Raw genomic sequence first — 15,935 nt, 5'->3', positions numbered from 1 at the left:
GGTGCAATGAACGGACGAGTTATGTCTGTACGTAGGCTTGGAAAAAAACATCATCTCGAATTTCCATAGTGTGCTATGCATATATATATAAATACACCTTTCATATGAAGAAAGCAACAAAAAAAGAAAAGAAAGTAATACAATAGTAATATCAAGACTTGGTCTCAATAGCATCCTTGTCCACGGCAGCAGCGATACTGTCGTCCTCTATAACCTCTGCACCTTCTTCCAACAGTTGGTCCAACGACTTGACCTTGACATCCATGACTCGCATGACGGTATACCTGTGCTTGCTTTTCACATGGCGGGTGTGTCGTTGTCTCCTCTTGGTCTTCTCCTTTACACGCAGCGGCTCAGACTCAATACCCAACACTCGCATACGGCACTCAAACATGCGTTCGTCGATATAAGGAGTCCCCTTGAGTGTGAACTCGCGCGATCCAATAATCGACGCCCGATTGAACCGCAACACATCCCCAGACTTGACCTTGGGCATCAGGAACGGAAGACGGAGATGGTCGCCCTCGGTCAGGAGGTAAGGGCGGTCATGCAAATGCGCGGATATGTAGTGCGGTCGCTGGCTATGCAGGTATGGCAGTTTCTCGGCGAGGGATTTTGTGATTTGGAGTTTGGAGGTGAAGATGGGTGGCACGGGGAATTTGCTGCGCGGAATGCCGTCGATGAGCAATTCTGCCTCCGCCGTCGGGCTTTGCGTTTCGGATCCTGACCCTGCGATTGTCGTCTGGTCTTGCTCTGACGGAGGAATTGGGGCTTCTGCAGCTGCCGCAAATGCAGATGAGGGTGTAGCAGCAGCAGCAGCAGTAGCAGGAGGAGGCGGGATGTCAGAGGGCGTGGCATGGAATTTTTGAGCACCGCTGCTGCTGCTGCCGGTTGATGATGTTTGGTGGAGGCATGCTCGAGATGTGTATGACGAGAAGAGCGGTTTCGTGGCAGCGGATCGCTCAGCACTGAACAACAGGCCCCGGAGGGCAGATCGACCCAGCATTGCCGCCGTATATATGTGCGTGTGTGTGGCGTGCAATTGATGGTGTAGACTAATATATCGGCGTACGGAGAAAGCGCTTTTGCTAAAGAAAGTCCTACGGAAGAGTGCACGTGACCCGACCCGCAAAAAATTCACGATGGGCGATAAGCCTAATCAAAGCGCCAAGAGTTTGCGGGCACAACTTTTCAAGGTCAACCCAGCCTTCTCGTCGCAGCAACAGCTCTCCAGAAGAGTCAGTCAACTATTATTATTCGTGTGTAATTGACTGTTCAATATGGTATGTCTTCAATCCGCTATTCATCGTGCGTGAACAGTTTGGGACTAATTTATCGACTTTGAAAAACAACAGCCTCAGAACGAGTTCGTATTTCCGTCTTTTCTGCTGAAGAATCATTTTGAGTATTGAGACTTGCTGAGAATCCTGTACTGACACATTTCTTTTTTGCAACAGATATATCGAGTTAGTTCCATCATGCCTTTTGACGCCGCTATACATGAATTATACATGAGATCATTCATGTACAGTTGAATTCCTGACCGTCAACTAACCTCCCAATACAGACGCTTCCAAAAAACCCACGGTCGCCGGCTCGATCATGAGGAACGTACTCGCAAACGCGAAGCCCGCGAGAGCCACTTAGCCTCTGCAAAGGCGCAGACCCTACGTGGTTTCCGCGCCAAACAATACGCCCAGAAACGCCATGCCGAGAAGATCCAGATGAAGAAGCGCATCCGGGCGCAAGAAGAAAAGAATGTCAAGTCTGCTGCGCCCGCCGAGCCCAGCTCAACGCCGCTGCCCAATTACCTGCTCGATCGGTCCCAGGGGACGAATGCCAAGGCACTGTCGTCTGCTATCAAGGATAAACGTACAGAAAAGGCGGCCAAGTTCTCGGTGCCGTTGCCCAAGGTTAAAGGTATCAGCGAGGAGGAGATGTTCAAGGTGGTCAATACGGGAAAGAAGACGCATAAGAAGTCGTGGAAGAGAATGATCACGAAGCCGACTTTTATCGGCCAGGACTTTACGCGACGGAATCCCAAGTTTGAGCGATTTATCCGGTATTTTTCTTTGGACTCCAAAAAAATGCATGATCGGAACCACTAACCTGCTGTGCTAGACCTATGGGTCTCCGTTATAAAAAGGCCAACGTCACAGTAAGTCCATACCATTATTTACAGGTGATCAAAACTAACATTAAAAAGCACCCGGAACTCGGAGTTACAGTCCAACTGCCCATTCTGGGCGTGAAAAAGAACCCTCAAAACCCGCTGTACACCCAACTCGGCGTCTTGACAAAGGGAACCGTGATCGAAGTAAACGTTTCCGAACTCGGTATGTCTATTCTATACGAACCCAAAAAAAAAGAGAAAAACAATTCTAACCATCATGAACAGGACTTGTGACCACCTCTGGAAAAGTGGTATGGGCCAAATACGCTCAAATCACAAACACTCCCGAACTCGATGGAACAGTGAACGGTTCGTCACTCCTCTCTCCTATGCATTTTACAATTCCACGAGAAAAATTCATTTCGCTAATAATAACAATGATTTATAGCTGTCCTGCTAGTCTAATATTCGATATGGATAGATACTGCATGACTTTCTTTTCCAGTTTTTTTTCCTAGTTTCGTTCGTTTAGGGTTGGTTACAACAATCCCGAAAAAAGAGGAGTTTGGGAGTTGTTGTTTCAGAAAGGCTTCATTTTGTTCATGACCATTTTTCTCGTTGAGATTTGATCGATGCATTAAATAGTAGAAATAAATAAAACCGAATTCATGAGAACAAACCCAGTCGTACATAATCTTAAAAATGGATGTGAGAAGAGTTTAGATCAATATTAATGTTCAATGTTCATTCTATGCTATGCCCTAGATTCAAAAGTAACCGAGCGGTATCACAATCAAACCATCTATGGTGTAAAACGCCCAACCCAAACCTTCTAAAAACCATAAGGGGTAGGGAAACCCCTCCCGTTCATAAAATCATAATTCAGATCTCATAAAAAAGAGTCTGCAAAAAATACGCCGGAATGAATTTAACAACGCTGCGAATAAAATCAATAGCCTTCTCCTCCCTCGTCATCACTCAGGTCTTCATCACTCAGACTGGTGGCCGGAGATGCTAACCCACTAACCACCGAGGAGGCGCCGGCACCTCCTTCGCCCATGATCATTTCAACATCAATCTCACGTGCGAAATGTGTCTCGCTAATCTTGGTTGGACCATTTCGACGCCGTTGACTGTTCTTTGTAGCAACCACGTTGGCCATTAATTCCTCGATACCCGGCTTTTCTGGCACGTTCTGAGCCAGCAAGGTGGCCATGTCGAGGGATTCAATGGCATGCTTGAGGAACTGTGCATTCTTAACGCTGACGCTGAGTGTCCATCTATATTCGGCAAGTCGCTGGCGGTAGAATTCAGCTTCTTCCTTTGTAGGTGCCGTCGCGAGTAGTAACGTGCCAAACGAGCCGATGAGAGCAAAGTTTGTGCGTGATGATCCGGGCCAGAAAGCCTGGAGATGAGCAGGTCGCAGCCGATTGACAAAGTCCATGGCGCTGATAAGTCGGGTCTTTGCTGCCGAGCGGCAGATGTGGGAGAGGTAATTGTCTGCTGTTTGAGGACTCAAGGATCGGACAATGCATCGGTGGAGGGTGATTTCTGTGGCAAAATAGGCAACATGCAAAGCACCATTTGAGGCAGACTCTTCAGTCACCTCGTCAAAGAGAATTTCGGACCCAGATGATGACGATTCCATCTTCATCTCCGTGGGTAGACGGGCAAACCAATCTTTTAATCGAATCTGTACTGGTTTCGCCCGCTCTAGAATCTGGCGTGTTTTATTGCTGCCCGCTGCAGAAAACTGCTCTGCTGCTCGTAGGGTGTAGAAAGTGTCTAGGATTTCGGCCAATATGGCGGTCAAAGAAACATGTTGACAAAACAGTAGCGGCCCATGATCCAAGACTGGGGTTTCGTTGTCATCTGAGCCGGCTTGGGGAAAGGCTCCAATAAAGTCGTCTGTAACCAGATCCCGCACCGTCCAATTTGCGGCTGACATATGCGAAGGCCGGCCGTGGACAAGCGACGACCATTTGTCCTGTGTGTGCAGCGCCCAAGCCATTCTTCTGCGGAGACCTTTCTCAGCAGCTGGGATTTTCCAGTTCGAGCAATCCTGGTGCAGACCGAGTTCAAAGGCAGCAGTGGCAAGTTGCCCGTTAAGAGACGAAGTGTTCAACGAAGAGCGTTGCATGATCAAAAGACCGGCTTGAATAGCGGTGATGTCAGCGCGGGGAAGAGATTCGGTCAATAGTTTCATGGCGGTATCTTCCATTTTCTTGACGTCCGGTTTACGAGCCGTTCGCGCGGCAGGTTCGAATTCAAGGTATTTCAGAGTCAAGGTGTAGACTGCAGCCAAAAGTAGAGGCGACAAGCCTTTGCGTGTGCGATATGATTGTCGAAAAGAATCTTCCATCAGGATAGGGTAGACGGGATGGATCTTTTGGAAGAACTTGTCTACCAATGTTGAACCGTATGGCGCGACCAAGGTTTCGATGGCGTCCAGTGAGACAGTGGGCGTCTCCTTGGCGCCGTTTTCCATGATTCGCATGAAGAAGCCATCCTCGGTGAATCGTCGGATTTTGTGACTGGAAGACAGTAGGCTTTCGTCATTGCCGTCTAGTGGTAGGTGTTCGAAAAGGATAGGCTCCAGCTCTGTCGTCAAACCAATATGCTGACCAGATTGGAAGGATAGCTCGGGCAATGGCAACGCATTGTTGCTCGTGGTGGTGGTGGTGGTGATTGCTGGCAACATTTCTTTTGCGGCGGGTTCTACAGGTCGAGAAGTATCTATTGACGGTCTGTATTGCAAAGTTAGTGACGAACTCCTGGATACACAAAATAAAGTAGCCAACCTTTTGCTGTTGGGTTCTGTGACAACCAACTCCTCCAGCTTTCTCTTCTTCGATTGTGGCGAGCCAAGATCGGCGGGCGGATTGTTGCTGTTGACTAGGGTGAATGTGCAATCTTGGCGATGAAAGTCACAAGAGTAGCACTTGTTGACCAATTCATTCATCGCACAGCGACTTTTTCTGTAAAGACAGGCGTCACAGCTGACTCCATCGCGGCCGGCTAGGCCGCGGGAGGAGACGACAGCCGGGAGCGAGGTCTTGGTGGTGGGGGTCGTGATGGTAGAGAAAGAAGCAGAAGAAATGACAGGAGAATTGGCGAGAGAGGCGACGGGAGAGTTTGTCGAGCTCATTCGGTGGTGTTGTCGAAGCAGGGAGCGGTGATCAGCAGAAGTCAAGGGCACGCCGGCAGGTGCCGGACCAGAAGAAGTAGCCTGGATGGTAATGGCGGTGGCCATTATTATGTAGTGATCTCTCAGGCACCAGATAGTAATAGAAATGATAACGATTATTGGCAGGGGTGGAGGCTGAGATAATGGACTAGCCCCAGGCCAAACTTTCGAGATAAGAACAGGAAATCGCTGGGCGATTACGATGTCGAAGTGACCGCCCTTTCTTTTTTTCTCTTCTCTCTCTCCCCTTGCAAGAGTTTTGTGCGTGGTGCAGGGTTTAACCGAGTCTGCACGTTTTGTCCTGCAATGGTTTTACAGAAGAATGACAGGCGTGGCACAGCACTGTGCTTGCAATGAAAAAAACCCGGGGGAGAGACGACCAATCGAAGATGGACTGCAACAATACTCCGCAATCAAGTACAGGAGGGCCACACTAAAGGGATAGCTGCCGAATGAAGAAGCAAAGACGCAAACTGGACTGGGCAGGCTTATCGGGTGGATTTGATAACTGTCGAGGGTCGATATTGATAGTCACGTAACACGGGCCAGTCACAGAAACAACCGTCCGCTCGCCGGAAAAAACAAGGAAAAAAAAAAAAGGAAGAAAAGCTACGTAATGATAGTAGCCAGAACGGTTATTGTTTGCCAAGGCGAGAGGAATCAGCGGCCTGTCAGTGCCTGCAGTAGGATGAGATGGCGAGTAGAACGTGTGGTCATTCCGATTCCGGGCTATCTTAAATGGAGTTCATTGAGTATGGCTGCAGGCAAGCATCGACGAGGACCGGCGTTACAGCGATGGACAGCGACAGAGACACAGGTGGAAGTAAGGTGAGGTGAGGTAAGTGAGGGCGAGAGTGAAGAAATGGAATTCTATGATTATGTATTGGAGGTACACGAAATTGAGATGGCCATTATTGGCCGGGGCGGTCCTTCCCCGTGAGGCACTGCCGTGTTTCTAGGTTCACGCTCCTGCCTTCCCTACGCGAGTCTCTGACGCATCATCCACGGGCAGCGCGGTTTCGCACACGTAACAGATATTATTGTATTTGCTCGCGCTCGTTGCTATACGCCCATTTCAAGATTGCATCGGGCAGAGGCTGTTATAGGCCCGACGTTGACCAGAGATAAGGCAGGCGCTGGTTATTGGCCCGGCGCTTGATGCTCCCGGAAGCGCGGGTCGCCTTAGGGCTATTATTACGTACTGAATATTGCACCGGTTATTACTATATCATGTATATTATATTATTATTATATAATGGTATAATAATATAAATTAGATTTAATGAGCAATTAGGTGGTGGACTAGCTAGTGTATAAAGCAAATATTTGGGTTATCTTTGGTTTTCTTCTTGATATATTATTCTCTGGTCATACTGAGTACAGTATTGAGAATCCAAGAATGATAGTAGACAGCCCGCCAATCACAGGCCTCTGATAACGCATTTCACGCGCCAATCAGACGCCAGCAAGCCGGCCAAATACAGCCTAGCGCGGCTTGGTCGTTCCGGGGATCTCCATGTCAGCTTCTCCACAGTTACTGCGCGAACTAGTCCTATTAGGGACTAGCGCGCGCCCGCTACGGAAGAGCGCTCTTTGTCCCCGCGCTGGCCTCACGCTGAATTCCTATTATGAAATCGACCTCATCGCTGGGGCTGTCATTGGTCCTGCTGCAGTTGTCGTTTGATAATGGGAATTCCGAATCGAGCCATGCTTGCTGATCCATATCGAATGTTCTGTCTGACTGTGGTCGTATACGTAACACGGTTTGTTTCAACATCTCCGTGGAAGATAAGAGCATGTGGAAGACAAAGTGCTTGGTAGACACAAGTAATCAGTACTATTATTATCCTACTGAGGTAACAAAAGAATGTCTGAATCAGAACAAAACAGAACAAAAATAGATTTTGAGGTTAATTTGATTAGATAATCAATCGTCACAACCATCCCGATTCGCCACATGGCTTTCGGTTTCCAATGCACATACCGCCTGCCGCATCCAGACATGGCCGGCAGAATCTATTTTCGTATGGCCCTGTGTTATTATTATCATTCTTCTCGATAACTTGTCAAATGACCGAGTCAAATATATCAGCTATTCTTCGATACCATCAGTCTGTAACTTCGCTAGAGAAATATACCCTTGTCCAATTGATATACAATATGTGGTCACCCTTTTCATAGCAAACCCAAGGATATCAATTTATTCTGCTGCTGTAAATTACTCACATCTATTTATTTTACCCATGCAAAAACACCCAAACACCACGCTGTCAAATAATGTATATATCACAGACCATACTATCCAACACAATCCGACAGAGAATCGTTCCACAAGTCTTGGTTGTTGATTGAGTACCTCCATATCACTCGACAAAGTTGCGCAACTTGGTCAACTCATCGAGCAACTCCTGCAGCTCGTTGTCCGATATCTTTGTTTGCAAGCTAGGAATCAGCGACTTGGCCTCCTCTGCGTTGTCGCAGCACAAACTGCCTATAATTTCGTTTTTTATCAGCAAAGACGTTGTCATCGATATTCTGACCACGGACTAACCAAGCTGTGACCTCTCAAACATCTCTAATTCAGTGTGTGAATTGAGCAGTCGCTCGACTGCCTTGATATTCTCCTCGTCCTTGAATCGGGAAAATACCTCAAGGTAGTCCAGAGTCTTGGTCAAGTTCCTTTAAAAAAACCCCTCCTGTCAGCCCATATCTTTATAAAGCCTCGAAAAGAATTCTCTAGAGAAAACTCCACAGAAAATCAGGCGCCCTTACTCCGGCTCATCGTATTTCTTCCCTCCCCGTCGCTTATTCTCCAACACCTTGTTGATAACTAGTCGCGCCTCACTCAGCGACAGCGTATGCGTATTCTGGTCCTGACCAAGTTTCAAAGTCGACGCCGCTTCAAGATCTGCTTGGGGCGCAACGCGCTTTCGATGAGTCGGGGGAGGGAGTTTGACGCCAGTCATTTTTTTGATGCTTTTTTTTTTGATGCGACCGTCGACAGAAGTGCTTCTGGGATGGATGAGCTGGAGATTTTCTCAAATAATGTCGCCGAGAGTATGGTAGCGTCTGGCGAAAAGTGTGAGTGTGATTGGGTTTGATATATGAGACTTTGTCGTGTCTTGTCGCGTTGGATGTTGATGATGGCGCATGCGGGGAGAACTTGACGAACGTTGCTGTAGCTTCCGAATTTCATTATCGGCGGGCTTGGTCTGCCGTACCAAACTTGGACATCAGACCTTTTTCTTTCTTTCTTTCTTTCTTCTTTTTGCAAAAAATTATTTTAAAGTCAATCTTCACAAGTCAGAAACTAGATTTTTTTTATTTATCTATTCCTTCAAAGGGTATCCAATTGATTTTGATGTACATTTAAGCAACGCCGCCTCATGCAATTAATAGTAACAGCCTTCAGGCTTTCATAAAAGCCACCTCTTCAGGTAAACGGAAGCTGGCGCAGAACATCTGCTTTTGAGGACTGACCAGCCTCACGTTGTGAATGTCCAACTCTATCTTAGTATTCCCTGACCCGTTGACCGTGTCATCAGGCGTCAGCAAGAATCCAATTCGATCCGAGATTCGCTCGCAAATATCAAAATGGTCGATTCGTTCGTCTTCAGAGTGGCCTGAAAAGCAGTAGACATGTATCATGGGCAGTTTTCGGTCTGTAGATGGGTGGAACAGGCTCTCTTGGCCGTGATAGACCCCGACAAAGGCGTCGAGGAACTCAATAGCCGTTGCAGGAAGGTTCATGACATAATGATCCACGGTAGGAGGGCGGACAAAAACCTGGGGTTGAGGGAGCGGTTCTCCCTTTGACAATCGGCTTTTGTGAATTTTTGGCCTGACAATGGCCTTGTGCGTGGGGCCTTGCATCAATTTGGCCGTTTTGCGAATGAATGCTCGGCCGTCCATATTAAACGCTTTCACAAACCCTTCCACACGATTGCGCACGATGGTGTCCTCCATGACCTCGAAGCCGTACGGGTTGAGATCATTGCCCCAGACAAAAATCCTCTTCTTGCCTGCAGGAATGGCAAATGGTCCAACTCCTGCCATGACATCACAGACCAGCTCGCCCGGTTTGAATTTGTTGACCAACCGGCGGTGCTCGGTCTCCAGGCGGCTGTTCCAGTAGACACGCGAAAAGTCGAAGTGGAATGCACATCCTTGCTCGTTAACCACCACGTTCATGTTCTTCTCGCCCGCAAGAATTTCAAATGGAAACGTGCGAAATTCGCTTACGGCGCCAACGCTCTCTGTCTTGTTGATAACTGTCCTGGCACCTGGGTTCTTATCCATCAGAATCTCAGCAAGAATGTGTTTATACGGGTGCCATCGTTCCCGCAAGTTCAGGTGCACTGCCAGCTGTCAGAATTTTATATCCCCCCACAAATTCATGAACCGTTTGAAAAAAGCTTACAGACGTGCCCGGTCTGCGTGAACCCCTCCGGCGCTTCTCCTGTTTTCGCCTCTTCCTCTGGTAGAATTGCCTGAAAAATGTCCGAAAAGTTCCAATAGTCGTAGTCTAGGTTCACCGTGTAAGGACCGAGTCCAACCAAGCCCTCATTCACAAGTTCGCCAATCGTCGGAGACCAGGTAGCGGTGTCTATATCCACCAGCTAAATTAGCCATGGTGTGTAAACCCAAGATCGCAAGAGTTTTGCCCTTACCGTCATGTTTAATGCCCTCCCGTAATAGGACACATTTCTTTTTCTTCACTTCAGTACTGCTTAGATCAAGCGACCGGCCATTTCCAATAACCAATGGCCCTGGGTTTGGAATCGTGCAGATACTGTATCTCGGTAGTTCGAGGATGTCGTTGCTTGCGCTCAACCTTTTCCGCACGTCTAAAATGTTCTTCGTCTCTAGAACTGTCGCTGCCGATATTGGGACGCTTTTCTTGAAGAAAGATCTGTCAAGAACGCGCATTGCGCGATTGACCGGAGGGCGGAACATGGTCGACGAGTCGCCGGGGGAGGAAGATGAGGGTGGTTTGGAGGCAGCGTTGGAGTCCATTGACTGGTGGTTGATCCGTGCACGGAAAAAATAAAAAATAAAAAATAAAAAAATATCGATCTTGTAGATGCTCCCAGAAATATCTCGGTAATCGGAGAAAGAAAAATGTTCTTTAAACTCGATATTTATTTTATCGGATATTTTGTTTCGATTCAAGATTCAATGAGGGGTGCTTATTGGGCAGCCATCTTTGAGTCATCGAGTTGTTGATTTTTTTTTTAATCTCCACGTGACTTCAAGATAAGGATGAGGCTCATGGGCTATCCATTCATTTCCATGTGATACTCTCTACAAATCAAGATAATTGTAAAAATAATAGAGGAGCGAGAAAATAATGCTTGACCTATTACCAACTCAATTAACACGAGACCTCAACTCCGCAATTGTAATCCTACCCATTTCGCGCTCAGCTTCCAAGCCTTCGATTCTTTCCTTCAACAAAGCTATCTCTTCATTCCTATTCTGTAGCCCGACTCTAGATATATCTCTGCCACGCAAGACCCCCTTAAACTTCAAATGGTGTTGATCAAGGAGTGCTACCAGTTCGTCTTTGGCCTGAGTTGGAATGACGACGTCATGGCGATCGAGTATCGACAGAGCACTTGAAGTAAGCTCTGAACTGTCCGATGATGAATGCGCCGACAGCACATCCTGGTACCGCCGCGGAGTCGGAGTCGCGGAAATCTCTACCGACGAGGAAGGTATGGTGCTTGCTTGTGAGATCGACAACGTCGACTGAGTGCCGTCTATTTCGGAATACGGAGGTGGTTCATCGTTAATTTCATGAAGCTTTCGTTTGCCCGGAGACGTATTGACAGCAGTTCGAGGCGTCTTTCTCGGTGTTTCGGGAGAAAATATGGGCTGTCTTATCGGACCCCGCGTATCTAACAGGCCTTCCACCTCATTATCCAGGGTTTCGTCCCAACCGTATGCATCTTCGTCGGATGAAAAGTCTCGATTCCTTTGACGTCTGCTGGGTGTGGTGATATTGGTACTTTGGCTCCCGTAGTCTGCTTGTCTCCTTTGACCAGTAGTACTTTGACCAGTGGTAGGTGTGAGGAGCCCTCCACTTCTTTGGAAACTCTTAACCGGCGTTTTTCTAGGAGTCATGGGTTCGGATGTCGAATTTGCAAGTACCGACTGCTTCTCGCGAATCTGGGCATCGCTCTCCCATAGAAAAAACTTGCATCGTTTGTGTTGCGGTAACTGGCATGTGTAGACTGTTCCCCAAAGGAACGCTTTTGGTCAGCGATTCAAACTCCAAAACTCCGGGAAGAAAATATAAAGCATACACCATCGACCGCGATTCACGCCCTCTTTTTTTGTTTGAAAACGATCGGCTGGCAATCGCGGATCGCAGTCGCAATGCCAGACGCCATCGATATACCGGCCTCGCCACGAGGCGCTCCGTCGAGGAGACTGTTGTGCTGTATTTCCCCGAATCATTGCATCAGGTTGTAGATGAACGGTCACATTGTAATACTATCGTACTGTGCTGTCCCAAGACAAAGCAGTACTGGGGATTCTCGTTGCCGTGGAGTCGCTATGGAAACTGTAGAGGCGAATGCGCCCCACCGGATCGGCAGGTGGGGTTGGCTGTCACGCTAGTACATATTGGGAAGAGTTTGATATCAATCAGACTTCAATTGTGAATATTCCCATCATTCGGTACTGATCCTTCAAGAATCGAGCCATCAAAGATTTGCGCATCGTGACTATCCATTCGTTATTCGTATTAATATATTTGGGTAGGTACGTTATCCTCACTGTATCCTCGACACGGAAACGCCAATTACGATATTCATCTATATACAATTTCCGACTTCAAAGATGTGGCCAGAGTCCCAGCATCATTCCTGCTGCGTATCATCGACATTTCCCTGCGCACCTGAAGAACCACGACCAGACTCAGGCATCACAAAAGTGGATAGGTAATATGTACCAGCGCTCGGTACATAGCAAGGTGAAGTCACACCTTCTTGATGTGGAGAATGGGAAACAGGTGGAGGGTTACTCGGCGAACCAGATGGTCGTGGAGTGGTATTTCCGTCAAGCTCATAAAATTCTGGAATTGAAGAAGCTTCAGAATTCTCGGGGGTTTCAACCTGAAGATTGAGATGCGTTAAGGACTTTGACAATTGCTCTGTGGATAATATTGTCGAGGCACTTGGTATCTGCGGTCGAGGTTGATGCAATATCCCTGTATCAGCCCCCCCTGAGGGCTGGTGCACAACTGGAATCGGCTGAAAAGACGCTGCAGCCGATGAAATGCGATTAGTATTCTCCTCCTGAGGCTCACTAGAATCTTGCTCGCCTCGATGCATGTGGGTGGGTGTTGCAGATCGGCTACTCGGTAAGCCTTGTTCCAAGGTCCCCGGAAGTTCAGTCGGTCGAGGATCATTAAACTGGGTATAGAAAACAGGGTCGACAAAAGATCCCCGGGATGTTGGGTCATACGAGTTGGGTCTAGACATAGCGAAAGGCTCGGTGTGGGGAACCGGAGTGGCCGGTGGTTGTCTTGAAGGAACCACCTCATTCACTACAGTAGATTCTCTGGGCGATGACCTTTTCAGAAGCTCAAGCACTCGCCTTTTGCGTTCTGAGGATATTCCTGCGTCTGGCGCAAAGCCTATTTGGTCCGGAGACAGGCCGAACGAATCGGGGGAAAAGCCATAATCCTGGTTCGTAGCTGAAGGCTCGGCCATGATCAAGGCCTGTAGGACATCTGGATGTCCATAATATGCGGCATAACGGACTGGCGGCCACCCCGTTTCGTCTTTGCTCAACACCGACGCTCCACGACTCATCAGAAGTGAGACGACTGGCAAGTGCCCTCCCTTTGCCGCCAAACAAAGAGGCGAGTCTTCGTATGATCGAGCGCCAAAGCGGAGATGCAAGGGAGAGCCATGATCCAACAAGGCCTGCACGGCAGCGGCATGGCCATGTCTAGAAGCGACGCATAATGCGCGATCACCCACTGCATCTCGAGCCTCGAGAGATGCATTCTGTTCACATAACAGCCTCACCAGTCCAACTGAGCTTCCCGCTGCGGCGATGTGGATAGGCCTTTGTTGTGTTGGCTCCACCTGGCTCTCGATGTCTGCCCCTGATATTAAGAGCAATCGAACGATTTCGATACTGTCTGCCCTACAGGCATAGTGGAGTGAATCCAAACCAGACATACATCTTGTTTCCAAGGGACAGCTCTTCCGCACAAGGAACTCCACAACGGAAAAACGAGAATTCATCGTGGCGAGGTGCAGAGGTGTTCTACCCTGTGAATTTTTCAATGCCAGAGAACCGCGTAACTGGTTAAACAGGAAATGAACGACCTCAACGTGTCCGTTGAATGCGGCCCAGTGAATAGCTGTCATTCCACCCTCGTCTGTGCTTTTAAACTTGGCTTTTCGTTTGATAAGCAGCTGTACGGCTAACAGCTGTCCAGCCGCTGCAGAGCATATGAGAGGTGTCTTTCGCCCACTTCCACCAACGTCGATATCTGCTCTGTTGTTAAGCAGAAGTTCGATGACATTCAAGTAGCCACCTTCACATGCATAGTGCAGAGCCGTCATCATCGAAGCGTCTCGAGCGTCGACATCCGCACCGTAACTGACGAGGATGCTAGCAACTTCTACGTCGCCTTGCCGAGCTGCAACATGCAAAGCGGTCATTTGGTTATCTGCTCGAGCATTCACCCTAGCTCGGCCTTCGAGCAGTAGCTGAGTAGTTTGAAGGTGCCCATTGTTGGCTGAAACCCAGAGAGCCGTCCTCCCATGCCGAGTTTCGGCCTCTAGATTGATTGCCTCCATGAGAAGCAGCGCTACAACACCAGAGTGACCGCGGGATGCGGCAAGATGGACGGCCGTCGAGCCCGATGCGTCAGCCCGGTTTAATTGCGCATTATTTTGGATTAACAAATCGGCAATATCTTCCTTTCCGCAATGAGAGGCCACCATGAGGGCATTTCGCCGGGAATGGGAATGGCACTCTTCAATGTTATGGCCGATACCTATCAGTCTTTCAACGTCATAACGCGTACCTAATTGTGCTGCTTTGACAATATCAGGTGCATTTCTACCGGTTTGTGTATTGAGATCAATACTCGTGGTATAGTCGCTTTCGCGGCCACGCCGACCTCTTGTAGACCCGAGAGACGGGCTTACAGCCGGATTAGGAGAGACCGGGGTAGTCAAGTTTGCGCGACTGGATGTGTTCAGCCTTTTCAACGCAGAGAAAAACTTTCCTCTCTTCGACCCTCCGGGGGACGTCAGATTAGTACCACCGCCAGTGGAAGCCCAGCGGCGCGTCCCTGGAGCATTTTGAACTGGTTGGGCCCCAAACGACATACTCTTACTCCGGGCATGATCCGGGTATACGGAATCATTCGGCCCTAAGGAGTTGCCTCTATAGAAGGAAGAATTGGTTGTTGATACAGAGTGACTTGGCGTGAGGTCGTGACTTGCATATCCCTCATCGCTTGCCGACAGTGTCGTTCCTACAGACGGCCCGCGCCGTATTCCGACATTCATACTCGCTTCCACTGGAGGACGCACCTGAGGCTGACGATAAGCCTGATAGGCCGAGGTCGCTAGTAGGGCATCGTCAAAGTCAAATTCAATTTCACCAACAGACGATAGCTGTCGGCTGCTGATCGAACGGGAGTCGACCTGGGAGCTCGCAGCGCTACCGATTGAGGTTCGCAAAGTTGCAGTATCATCAGCCACCTTTTTAATGATGTGACGACTTTCGACTTTCCGAAGAAGCTCTAGCTGTTCGGTGGAAGTTCGGCTGCAATGAGCTGTCAGAGATGTTTCCGTCATGACGAGAGATTTTGCTTTTTTCCCCTCACCATTGACAAGCTTGCAATAGCAAGTTTAGGGCGCGGACCTGACTGTGCAATCGCGCTTGTAGACTGGTCATCATATCCTCACTCCAAAGGACTTTGACCCGGGCTTTAAAGGCGAGAGCTATTGTCGCGTCTGCTTGTTCATTGGGGTTAATCATTTCTGCGACTTTGTCGGACAGCACCTCCATGATGGCGCGACAGCCGTCGATTGCGACGCCGAGACTTTCCTCATACTCTACATGGCTAGAACTGACTCCGGCATTGTATATCGCCCAGTCGTGCAACTGGGTGATGGCGGATTTGATGGTTGACAATTCGCCTATCATAGAGCGAATGGTGAGGTCGGCATTTTGGTATTTTCCTCGCAGCGCCGAAAGACCCTGAATTGTTTGGCCGATTATCTGCACGACCTGGAGAGCTCCGGTAATTACGCCCCAGGCAGACACGGGGTCCATGGTGTGTACTGTTGGACTGAAGTACGGCTAAACCATTGTTCGGCTCGACCTTTGATAATAAAGCCTTGTCTGCGAGCTCTCTCTCTTTATGAATCAGTTCGATTAAATTCTGTTGGCAGAAGACCAGTCGCACAAGCTGTTTCAATGGGGCTGAAGACCTGCATGTTGAGGAGTCGATGGGGTGGAGGGGGCCGACGCGTGATGGCGGCTGTGCAGCTTCATCAGCGCCTGTGAATGGCTGCGTATATGTGCTAGTATATTGCTAGTTCGATGGTGGCTCAACTACCACAGCATTGGCCCTGACAGATGAGGCTGTGT

The 15,935-nt window shown here is 48.7% G+C and overlaps 4 protein-coding genes across 4 annotated transcripts; 1 reads left to right on the top strand and 3 right to left on the bottom strand.

The window, feature by feature from the left end:
- Positions 1 to 151: 151 nt before the first annotated feature.
- On the bottom strand, positions 152 to 1,006 carry TRUGW13939_04606 (uncharacterized protein; the record flags this gene model as incomplete). Its single annotated transcript, XM_035487777.1, has 1 exon — positions 152 to 1,006. The coding sequence occupies one exon, from the start codon at positions 1,004 to 1,006 to the stop codon at positions 152 to 154; it is 855 nt and encodes a 284-aa protein (XP_035343670.1).
- A 472-nt stretch (positions 1,007 to 1,478) lies between these two features.
- Positions 1,479 to 2,578, top strand: TRUGW13939_04605 (uncharacterized protein; the record flags this gene model as incomplete). Its single annotated transcript, XM_035487776.1, has 6 exons — positions 1,479 to 1,525; positions 1,568 to 2,062; positions 2,122 to 2,158; positions 2,207 to 2,336; positions 2,399 to 2,482; positions 2,574 to 2,578. 6 exons carry the CDS (start codon positions 1,479 to 1,481, stop codon positions 2,576 to 2,578), a joined length of 798 nt encoding a protein of 265 aa, XP_035343669.1.
- Positions 2,579 to 3,062: 484 nt separating this feature from the next.
- TRUGW13939_04604 (uncharacterized protein) lies at positions 3,063 to 5,366 on the bottom strand (the record flags this gene model as incomplete). Its single annotated transcript, XM_035487775.1, has 2 exons — positions 3,063 to 4,860; positions 4,915 to 5,366. 2 exons carry the CDS (start codon positions 5,364 to 5,366, stop codon positions 3,063 to 3,065), a joined length of 2,250 nt encoding a protein of 749 aa, XP_035343668.1.
- Positions 5,367 to 7,663: 2,297 nt separating this feature from the next.
- Positions 7,664 to 15,617, bottom strand: TRUGW13939_04603 (uncharacterized protein; the record flags this gene model as incomplete). The annotated part of the gene is made up of 9 exons (XM_035487774.1): positions 7,664 to 7,791; positions 7,852 to 7,979; positions 8,073 to 8,326; positions 8,781 to 9,658; positions 9,721 to 9,906; positions 9,971 to 10,319; positions 10,680 to 11,536; positions 12,205 to 15,104; positions 15,166 to 15,617. The coding sequence occupies 9 exons, from the start codon at positions 15,615 to 15,617 to the stop codon at positions 7,664 to 7,666; spliced, it is 6,132 nt and encodes a 2,043-aa protein (XP_035343667.1).
- Positions 15,618 to 15,935: the final 318 nt, after the last annotated feature.

This window comes from Talaromyces rugulosus, chromosome II (assembly GCF_013368755.1).
Source record: "Talaromyces rugulosus chromosome II, complete sequence".
In the NCBI taxonomy this organism is placed as follows: Eukaryota; Fungi; Ascomycota; class Eurotiomycetes; order Eurotiales; family Trichocomaceae; genus Talaromyces; species Talaromyces rugulosus.
This window is presented reverse-complemented; position numbering and strand designations above follow the sequence as displayed.